The 11,585-nt window shown below is 43.8% G+C and overlaps 2 protein-coding genes across 2 annotated transcripts; both read right to left on the bottom strand.

The window, feature by feature from the left end:
- Positions 1-2,031: 2,031 nt before the first annotated feature.
- SARC_09612 (hypothetical protein) lies at positions 2,032-5,473 on the bottom strand. Its single transcript, XM_014296365.1, has one exon. The coding sequence runs from the start codon at positions 5,348-5,350 to the stop codon at positions 2,837-2,839; it is 2,514 nt and encodes an 837-aa protein (XP_014151840.1). The 5' UTR covers positions 5,351-5,473; the 3' UTR covers positions 2,032-2,836.
- Positions 5,474-5,994: 521 nt separating this feature from the next.
- On the bottom strand, positions 5,995-6,261 carry SARC_09611 (hypothetical protein; the record flags this gene model as incomplete). The annotated part of the gene is made up of 1 exon (XM_014296364.1): positions 5,995-6,261. A coding segment is annotated over one exon (267 nt), but the record flags the coding sequence as incomplete, so codon positions are not given.
- Between the last annotated feature and the right edge of the window lie 5,324 nt (positions 6,262-11,585).

Genomic DNA, 11,585 nt, shown 5'->3' with positions numbered 1-11,585 from the left:
TAATATATTATATATATATATATATATATACTATATATATATATAGTGTGTGTGTGTGTGTGTATGTAGTAATAATAATATATAGTAGTGTGTGTATGTGTATATAATAATATATATGTATGTGTGTGTGTGTGTGTGTACTTATATATATATATATATATATATATATATGTATTTGTGTGTATGTGTGTTTGTTCGTGTTGTAAGCTCGAGATATGATATATATCAGTGGACGGCGGCGAATATTTTGCTGTGGGTTTCAGGTCGGTAATTTCGAGGATCGTGCGTGCGCGGAATGCATGTGTGCATATGTTAACAATTACATGTGTTTATGCTTGGAACATTTTCGTGCTACAAATGCAAGTGTACCTGTATATAAATTCACTCGTAACATCTGCATGTACGAGAGGTATCGGCTAAGGGTATGGATAATCGCCAAGTGGGGCGGTCTGTTTATATACTTGTCCGGTTGTGGTTGGAAATGTGACTGAATTCGAAAATCCGGATAACTGTAGTACATAGAGACACTCGCCGATATATTGGAATACCATTGATCTGAGTAGGTTCTCAATAAGGTTCAATAAATCTCAGACAACAGGTGGGGGTGTTGGACGCAGTGTTCAGTAAATAAGTGTGTAAAAATATACAAATTTATCAATCTAAACGTTCTACTTTTACTAGTTAGTCTCCCTAGAAAATTTACCATCGATTTTTAACAAGATTTGACATACCATTTAGACTCGTAGTTTTCCTATTCTGTTTGAGATTCCATCCGTGCCGCATTGATGGTTGAGGTGGTTTGAAAGAGTAACTTTCTTTCCAGCACAACCGACAAGACAATATCCCGTACATCACTGATGGAGTAAGGCATTCTAGTATTCAAGTGAGAATACTGAAAGCATAAAACCCAGCTCACAGTCGCATGCATAACTTCTTTGGTGATGAGCTGGAGTGAAAACAATTACTCCCGCAGCAGGCTATACGATTCAATATACGTTTATTTAAAGATTTTTACCGTACTGTCAGATACCTATTTTCTATCATTCGACACTATCTTGCACCTACTAAACTACATCTTTACGGCGTAACGCGGCGTCGGTGGCAGATAACGTGCTTTCTGGGAGAACGCCAAAATCTCTCGATCAACAAAGTGCGGCCACTATGCCTACTATGTGTATATCCTGAGCAACTATAAATGGATCGATTGTGAGATCACCTCTGACCTATCACTATAAACTCCTAGGAACAGGCAGCTATTTTCAACAACGGAAATAATCGACAGCTTAGTAGTTTACCTACAGCTGCCTACTTGTGCTATAGCTATAATCGACCGCAACGTCTCGAGGCGAGATTTCTATTGTGCAAGTCAAGTGGCGACCTAAACGGAAACATAGATATGGAATTCGAATCACACTCGATCTCAGAGTGAGACGTACTTCACAGGCTTGGTAATCATTACGTGCATCTGGTTAAAATACGCCAACATTTGATTCAAACTTATCTGTGCCAGCATTGAATGAACGCTATCCAATATATGCTACAAAAAGGCTATATCATAGTTTTTCAGGAAGTATATCCAACTATAAAAAAGAGGCTATACGATAAATGTCGAACCATTAATCGCGAAAGTATAGCAGAGCATTCAGTATCTGATTGGCAATACACCCACATACTAAAGGGGTTCGGGTCAGTTGATACCGCGTTTATTCAGGATGGACGATTTGGATAGGTTCGAACCATGGTTTAGTTTGAACGTTAAATATATGCTCAGATATGGGAAGCACATATTGAGACCAAATCGGGGAAGGTATAGTACGTAAAAAATAAAGCACCTTGTAGTATGGTTTGTTGAATCCTTGACTACCTGCGAGACTATGCTCTGATTGTGTGTGTATGTATGTGTACACCTTATACATGCTCCTGTATCAGCCTAATGCCTCCTTCCGTTGCTCACTAACACTGCCCGAGCCACTTCCTGTTCCTTCTTACAGTACTATTGAAATACTCCTTTCGGTGATTGGACATTATTTTCTAGATATCAATCACCTACCATTGTATTTCAAACACTAATCACTCGACTTGCCACACAAGACTATTTGTGTTTTGACAACAGCTGTTGACGCTTATGACACGGTTGTATTCTAACACTAGATGTCAAACAGGGTATGTATTTCTGGTCGTGAAATGTGCATGTAGTAACTAGGTATTGTATAGGTTGTGCTATACCGTGGCTCAGTATACGCAAATACACTACTGTCTAACCACGATGTGCTGCTCGCACGACGCTAGGGTAATCTGTGCCACTATATTCCTATTTACTACTGCTCAAAGAATGTTGAAGTGCAAATCTTGCCTTCAATTCTTAGAATTGGCGTCCGTTAGTTCGGTGGTCGTACTGGAATTGAAGTTGCCACCTGCTCTTCAGCCTCTACCATTGGTGACTGATCTGCATGCATTTTAATGCCTTCACCCCGCTTCACTCACCAATCCTTTCCATAATCATGCATGATACTTACATGGACGAATGTGTCTACCGAAAAAGCTTCTAGGCTTGTCAGTGTAGCAGCGCTGCTCAAATGAAGATGCTGCAAGAATCGTGGCGACGCGAACACTCTGAACAACATCCACATGGTTTCTCACCGTCGCTGCCATCATTTTCGATATAAGTGCAGCGATCCACGGCATTTTTGTATTCAAGCTGAAGATAACCCCATCAACACAATATCCATGTTTCATCCATTAAAAGTCAGTTTCGAATTCATTTATGCAACAAGATGTATAATACTGCAACAGTATGCCCTTTCTAGCTCTCCTTTGCACTTTCTAGCTCTCCAGCTTAGTACCCACCGTTGGTCAGAATGTACTGAAGTACCTGACTCAGGGCCGCCCGAGTCGGAGCGCTGCACGAGTTCAAGTGGTTGTTAGTGTACTGCAACGAGCTCTCGTGAACCAGCATTTCCGTCAGCTTGAAAGTCATAACATCTGCGTACACATGCAACTGAGCCATACTCTCTGGTTTGTCCTTGTAGGGTGGTGTGCGATCGTATTGATCGGGTCGCCACGTATCTGTTACGCATACCATCTCGTCAAATTTGACCCTACGGTTGTGCGACGCTCGCTTCGGTATCATCTTATGAAACGGTAGAGGTGGAGCGTTCTGCCTGCCACCGCCACGTCCGCCTCTCGGGTCACCATTGATCCCATTTGGTGTGCGCAGATTCGGCTGAGATGAAGACATAACCAATCCATCATGAAAACTCCTGCCCCTATTCCGTAGCTGGGGTATGTTCTGTTTCTTATGCTGGTGTTGTTGCTGTAATATTCCCGCACCGACCCTTTGCTTTGGAATATGTTGCTGTTGCTGTTGTTGTTGTTGCTGCTGTTGTTGTTGTTGTTGCTGTTGTTGTTGTTGTTGTGGCGTCCGCTGCTGTCGCTGCTGTGTACTGGGTGACCCTCTGCCCGGAACAATGGACGGGCTCATTCTGGGTGATGCGACCGGTCCAACACTGCTGTTGGGTCTGGATGAATTGCTGGACATACTACCAGAACGCTGTTGGAAGTTTCCTGACGAACTATGGGAAACCGGTCGGCGATTGTTTCCGTTGTGCACCGCATCTTTCCGCAGTAAATTACTGACTGACGGGCGTCGCGCCTGCACCGGAATGTCACCTTGCTGCATGTTCTGTGATATACTAAGATTGGAAGAACTAGATACGGGACTTTGGTTATTGATCACTGCGGTCATGGAAGCACTCCTGCTCCCATTCCCTTTTTGGCTATTGGAATTCATTGATTGACTATTCGGTGCGGCCAGGCGGCTCCGGTTGTTCGTACCCGCACTGGCTGAAGCCGCCAGGACAGGGTGGCTATCTGACGCATTTCTGATGTTGTTATGCATAATCTTCTCCCCATTAGGGCGTATGCTGGACCCATTAGGCTTGATATTGGCCACATCGCCAAGTAGAGAAGCCGTACCCATTAGCCGTTTGTTGGGCTGGGGTGGTCCCGCGCCAACTCTACTGTTTGTAAGATTAAACACTGGTAGGCTACCGGTGCTGGCACTACCCATGCTCACGGTGGAGCTGGTCTTTGAGATGCTTGGCTTTACAATGATAAAGTTCTCGACAGACCCAGACATACGAGTTTTGGGGCTTACGTCGCCTACCCCACCTGCTCTCGGGGTCCTACGTTGGACACTACCGGCACTGCTACTGCTTTTAGCTACGAGTGGCTTGGGCCGAGTGTCTGACTTACTCGGCTTTGCTTTACGTGGAGAATTGGTACGCTGCACACTCGGAGACAGGACCGACCCATTAGTAGGCAATGTCTCCTTGGTGGCTTCAGCCGACACCGGCTCATCCCCGTCGGTATTCCTTCGGCGGATCTGGTTATCCGGAGGAGGTCCACCCACAGCCGAATTTGGATTGAGGTTCTTTTCATCAAGACTTATACTGGCACGTCGGGATGGTGGTTTACTATCCGAATCACTAACAGCCTCGTTCTTCCTCACGCTGTATCTATTACGGAGAAGATTCGATATGGAGAAACTATCGTCGGTCGGACTCGTCGCACCATCTTCGGTAGTACCATTATTGGATCTAGCAGGCGCTTTAGCTTCCCGAGAACTAGATATACTGTGGGGATCGCTGCGTGAGAGTGCGCCAGGAAGGCTTAAATTGGGTAAAGAGTGCACTTGTGGACCCATCTCCAACTTGTCAAGAGATGCGCTGGAAGACCCTGATGATATGTTCTCAACAGCGTGACCCGTGTGGAAGTGGCGTGTTGGCTGTTTGAGTATAGAGGATACACTCACATTGTCGGGGTTGATTCTGGTAGGTATTGGCCCTGCCGATTGTACACTGTCACTATCGCTGCCACTGTACACAATATTTTTCTTATTGGGTTTCTTAAGCATAGATACGATACTCTGTGTGTCAAGTTCTGGTGCAGGCTTCTCGGAGCCGTCTATGAACATTTTCCCCGTCAACATGAGGCCGTTCTTGCCATACATCTCTCCGAAAAAATTCTCCATCTTAGACTTCGATTTTACAGCCGCCGTCACGGCTTCTGTATTGATCTCTAACCCTGCTTTACCGTAAGCCTCTCCAAAGAATTTTTCCATCTTATTCTTTCTTTGCACAGACAACAGCTCGCGTTCGCCAGCCATAATTTCAAGTCCATTCTTCCCGTACTGCTCTCCGAAGAATTTCTCCATCTTCGTTTTCTTCATGGACCCTCCATTAAGTCTCTTTCGTATCGTGGTATGCCCTTCTTTGAGTTCTGGGGGTTCATTATCTATACTAGATGGATTTGCAGGCGTTTGCGCTGCAGCACCCGCTGTGGTTTTCATTTTGCATGAATAATTGAATAAATTGAATGAATTGTAGTTCTAAAGAAAATTACTGTTAACACTACTGGAATATATACCTATGGAACGTGATTGTTCTGAATGCTATATGGGAGCTGAACTCAAAAGTTCACAACCATGTATCTCGACTGTTTGTAATTAAAATTACCGCTCAAACCTGGCATTCCGTACGTTTTTCTACTGCTTACACTATAATTGAAACGATACCATAGATTCAAATATGCTTCAACAATAAGCAGTCGGTTCTGTAATTTATGTCGTGTTCAACTGTTCACTTCAAAAGTAAATAAAATTCTTTAAAAAAATGGGTTGTTTTGGTGTGATTTTGCAAGTGTCCAGAGAGTCCAGAGCAAACCTCATATCGTTATAAGTTGCAACGTAAATAAATGATACGTTAAATGTTGAAAATCAAACGTATATGTACTTCCATTAAAGTGTCCCATTCCAGGTCAGACAATGGGCATACACAGCTATACACACTAGAACTTTGTCCTGAAGACGGATTCGTTGCACTATTCAGGTCACAATAGACAGGTCAAAATAAGCCAAAATATGTTGCAACGCTAAAAATAATCCGTTAAACGTTGAACAGTGGGCTTTTATAGACGAGACGCCAAATGATGAGGTTAGGTCCAGACTCCAGACTCCAGGCGTCCAGAGTCCAGATCCACAGACAGAGATTTGTCGAGTGCGGAGACTCGAGAGTCGAGACTCACTCGACTCGAGAGTGTCACCGAGAGTGTCAACTGTCGACTGCCGACTGCCGACTGCCGACTGCCGACTGCCGACTGCCGACTGCCGACTGCCGACTGCCGACTGCCGACTGCCGACTGCCGACTGCCGACTGACGACTGCCGACTGACGACTGCCGACTGCCGACTGCCGATTGCCGACTGCCACAAGAGTGCAGAGTTGCAACACACAGTCACAGTCACAGTGTCACACACTGACACCAGACACACATATAACACAAGAACACAAGACACAAGCGAGAGAAAAGAGAGAGAGAGGGGGGGCCAGAGGGGTAAATATGTAGCAGAAGACGAAGTGACACTGAGTAACAGTGCAGAACTGCAGACACTGCAGAGTCCCAGAGAGAGAACCAGAATCGAGAATCCCAATCAGTAGTCCTTAGGTCTATAAGCACCAGCCAACAGACCGTATTCTCATAAAATAAAAAATATGATATATTATAAATAATCTCATTTTTCTAAACTTGTACATATGTACATAGTACATTTGTTTTAAAAAAAGACCTTTCAAAAAATAAACAAGTTGAAACAGTAGCCGATACCTAATTTTATTGGTATTTATTAATAACCTCTTGTTTTTTTTAAAGATTAAATAAAAGTACAGTCGAAACTCGAATGTAAATACATATACTAACTCCAACTACTCTAGTTATTCGTAGCCGACTCTCTAGTCTCTCTTTTTACTGAATACTCTCTAGTACTAGAGTCTTTATTTTAACTAACCTCATTCAGTTTCCCGTTTTAACTTTTTCAAAATGAATCAGTAAACATTTCCGTTCAACTTTTATTCTGTATAGCCCTATGGAATTTGAAGTGGTGCAATTTCCAGGCCATCAATTTGCCTTTAACCCGGCGGGCCCGCCTGTCAGTCGAAATCACTGTTTTGTATAATAGATATTCATTGGTCGCTTTTTGCCATGTAGTATTTCGTTAAAATTTAGGCTTACATGTTGAGTGCAAATTTGAGAACTTCGTTTCTATTTTGACCTGTGAACCCCTTTTAACGTTTTAAAAACGAATCAGTATACGTTTACGTTCAACTTTTATTCTGTATATCATTAACGGATTGAGCTAGATAGAGAGTCTACTCACTGTACTCAGTCTCCTACAGAGAGACTGCCTCTCTCCGAGAGAGAGAGAGAGCCTAATAAGAGAGAGAGAGTCTACTGACAACTTACTCTCTCTCTCTAGAATAGTAAATACATCGCCGTAAGCAGGACGTATTTTACTATTTAGAGCCGAGTGCAAACTGACAAAATGCTAAGTCTGCTGCACTCACTGCAGTCTGCACTCTACACCTGACCTCATTACGTTTCCCGTTAAAACTCAAAGAATTCAAAAAAAAAAAGGCGTTTACGTTAAAAGTCCTATGGGTTTACAAATAGGTTCATTTTTTGAGGCGGCCTAACTGTCACGAATTACCCTATTTTGCACTTTGTGACAGTTGTTAAAATAGTTTGAATTCGCCTTTTAACTTAAAAAGGTCAATTCTCATGTGCAAATTTGGAGGGAAAAAATGTGGCCAAATTGCCCCCGATATACATTAAAACACTTAAAAACTACTTTTGCTACTTTTTGCGTTTACGTTTAAAGTTTATCGCATATAGGCAAAACGTAATGAGCTTAGCTCTGCACTGTCTGCAGTCTGCACTCTACAGTTCTGCACTCTGCAGACTTTTACGTTGCAATGTTTTTTAAATATAATATTCAATGTAAATATATGTACGTTTGTGTGTATATAATTTTAACGTTTTTCTGTATATTGGAACTGCCAAGTGCCAACCACGTAAAATAAACTTTTTCAAAATCGTCCAAAACCCGGACGGACACCGTTATTTCAAAAAATCCCAGCCAAGTTTTCAAAACAATTGTACAAAAACCGTACTTATGGAAACGTGAATGAGTAAAAGGGAAAAAAGGGAAAATGATGCCACACAAGTTTTTAGTTTTTCTAATAACACCCCAACCATATACTATGGGGGTCGATTTTTTTTAGGGTTTTGATGTAATCCTAATATTGTTTTTTAAAGGACTTTTTTTTAGAAACATTTCAAAAGAATTTTGCGAAGGCGCCAAGTTGAAAGCTCTATTGGTTGAATGGTTCATGCAGTTACAGTTGTATTTATTTATTGATGTATGTATGAGCAGGATTGTGCCCTTTTCGACCAAGCCAAATCTTGGATTTCCGGGTCGCGTATTCAAAACAGTATGAACCTTCTAAGGGTTTTCATATATTATATATATAAATATTATTAGTTCAGAACCCATTATTGTGGTATAGAGGGCTTAATATACTTGCTCAAAATCAACATTCACGTTCATGCATGGCAACCAATGACATCCATTTGGTGTGCGTATTCAAATATATGGCTTCGTTATAATTTTCAGACCTTTGTTATACTTACATAACCATAATTAAACCATAATAATGTCAAAACTTTATTTAAAAATAAATGAAAAGTATTTTACTTTTTGGATGCAACCTAGTGAAAGGTATTTATATTATTTATGTATTTACAACATACATAACACTCTGTCTATTAATTTATTTGCTTTTTCAATAAAAGAGTTTTTCGTTTAAAAAAACGTAAACCCATGTCTGACCGTTCATCTCACAAGAAGAGACCTATGTGAAAAAGGACTTTTTAAATAAAAACAATTAAGAAAAATACAACTCGACAATGTCCCGTGTCCCTGATCCTTTCCCGTCATTCTATTTAGGCCTCTACTGCTCCAGGCCTTTACAGTTTAGTGTTTACACTTCGACAATACACACAACAACAAAGTCTACACTCTACAGTCTACAGTCTATGTACACTCCATATAATAGGGATAATATTATTTATTTCAAAAATGACAAGTATGTATGTTACAATGTATGAACATATGGTATGGCTCTCATAGTCGCTGTAGTGGTTCAGGAAAGATTGATGGGAAGAAGTGGTCAGTAAATTCCCGTTTGAAGCTTGGGCCAAGTGAGTCGACAATGGAAGATATGCGCTGAGTCAATTCGGGCCGGTGTTGACAAAATACTGTTACTATCGAATGCTCCATATATTCGCTTGCTGACCTACTAAGTAGAGTACCCACCTCTGTGGTACGGATCGAGTCTGCGCCGTGTAGTGCGGCGGAATGGGTTAGTGCAGAGTACGAAATACCGAGAAGGACCAGGTTATCAGTCATAATCCGGTCGAGGAGCGAGGATGGGGGTAAGCCAATGCCGCACCAGACCACGGATGAATTCGGTATGTGTTGGCTGGCCTGGATCGGAAGTATCATAGGCGGAACCAACAAGCGCGATGATTTGGTTTGAACCGAAATTTGGAAGTAGTACTTCAACAGCGTGATTAGCCGGGGTATGGGGAACATCTGTTGATGTGTCAGGGACGGGTGAGGGTACGGTGGTTCTTCAACATGCTGGAGAAAAGATACAAGGTGTTCGTGGAGGGTCCAGATACCGTGGAAGTCGTGGCACTCCTGTATTTGCTGAAGGGGGTCAGGGCTAATGGGCGGCAGTTTCGGGCCTACCAAGATGCGTCGAATCAGTTGTTGGATGCCGGTAAAGTGGCTGGTAGTGAACTTGTGGCTACCGGGGCAGACAGGGCAGAGACAGCTGTCGGTGCGGTAGTCGAGCAATGTAAACATGTACGTATTCGTTGCAATCATAGCACAGAGACGGATTGGTGTAGACTCGAAGCAGCGATTGAAGCTGTCGTGTCTTGCTGTGTCTCAGTTTGAGGTTGGCGGTTTACCCATAACCAGTTGGTAGTAGTATTGGCGCCGGGCCATTGCCGCGATCTCCTTGTTGGACCAACGTTTTGTTGAGTTTTTCCAGTTGTCGTCACAGCGTTGGCGGAGGGCTACATGATCAGGTGTACGCCCGCCCGTGGTTTTGTGTACAGTTTTCAGGTGAGCAAAGATACTGTACAAGAAGCGCAGTGATGGTTTATCGTGGGCCCAGGTGGGTTGCGTCAGAGGGGTAAGTGAATTTGTGCTGGCCATTGAGTCAAGTTGTATTCCCAGGCAACCTCCGAGGTAGTCCGCGAATGGTCGCGCGGGGAGCAGGCAGCAAAAGTGTTTGATGTTTGGGAAACCGAGGATATTTAGTGCCCGTGATGATGGCTGCTGCTTGGATGAGTACTGAGTTAAAGCGCTCGAACAGGGGGTCCAACGCATCTTTCCATATAGGCGGAGCCCAGTCAATAATGTTCAGCCCATATGTAGCCGTGAATAGGATGAATGTTTTGAACATCACCAGTCGGTTGCGGGGGTGTCGCCAGCTGAAGCCATGGAAGCCATAGGCGCGGAAAGAGGCGATACCCAGTGACAATGCTGCAACCAGGGATTCCATATGTCTGGCGAGGTTGATTCCTGGTACTCCGTGAGAGGTGTTTTGGTTCGGCATGTGTGGGCGCCATCTTCAGGGGGAGGTAACGTGTGTTCCAAGGTGCGTCTGCAAGCGTCGGCGTGATAAGCTCACCATTTATACGGAGGGCTGGCGCCGCGTGTTGCAAGTCGGTAGACTGTACTCGGGGTTTAATGACACCCTGTTCGAGGCCAGATTTGCGTCCCCACGCATCAATGTCGTCTAAGAAGGGCTGGAGCGAAACCGATCGGGGGGCTTGGATCTGTGTGTCATCAACAAATAAATAGAAGCGGAGGATCTTGGGCCGAAATTGTGCTAGCGTGACAACTAAGGAATCCATGTAGATAATAAAGAGCTCGGGGCCGACGATTGAGCTTTGTAGGATGCCATTCGTTCTATAGAATAGAGACGAGCGCATGCCGCGGTATGTCACTCGGGTAGGGACCCTCCCAAACAGCGCGCGGAGGCAGTTGATTCAGTTTTCAGGCATTCCAGCGTGGCGCAGAAGTACCCATAAGCGTGGGAGAGCGACCTTGTCGTATGCTTTATAAAACCTTGTTATGTCCAGACAGACGTCGTTCAACTCCTCTTCTGAAAACCTCTTCTGACTGTGTCTCAGATTTCATGGCGGCAAGTGCTTAGGTATGACAGGAGTTCCGTGATTTGAAGCCAGCTTGGGTAGCATGGGTAGCAGAGCCGGGGTAGCTCGTAATCAGATTAAGGAAGCACTTTTCAAAGATGCGTCTGACTATTTGCGTAAGCGTGATGGGGCGGAAGTCGGCGGGGGAGGTGATATCTGCATCGGCTTTCTTTGGGTGCGCTGTCAGGAGGCCGCAGTTCAGGGCTGCAGGAAGGTACCCGCCTTCAGTAGCTCAGTGAATGCTTCGGCAAGGAGTCTAATCAGTGGGCTGTTGGCGTCGGGGTGTCCTAATGTCTGGCGTTCGGTTTTAAGAATGTGAATTCCGTCGGGGCCAGGTCCCTTATTGGGATAGCGTAGTATTGCCTCCATTACATCGTCGGGGCGTATGGTGGAAGTGTAAACTTCGATGGAAATTACTAGGTTTCAAACTATATTAAACTAAATACAATTTAGTCAGTT

Source organism: Sphaeroforma arctica, assembly GCF_001186125.1.
Source record: "Sphaeroforma arctica JP610 unplaced genomic scaffold supercont1.1000, whole genome shotgun sequence".
NCBI lineage: Eukaryota > Ichthyosporea > Ichthyophonida > Sphaeroforma > Sphaeroforma arctica.
This window is presented reverse-complemented; position numbering and strand designations above follow the sequence as displayed.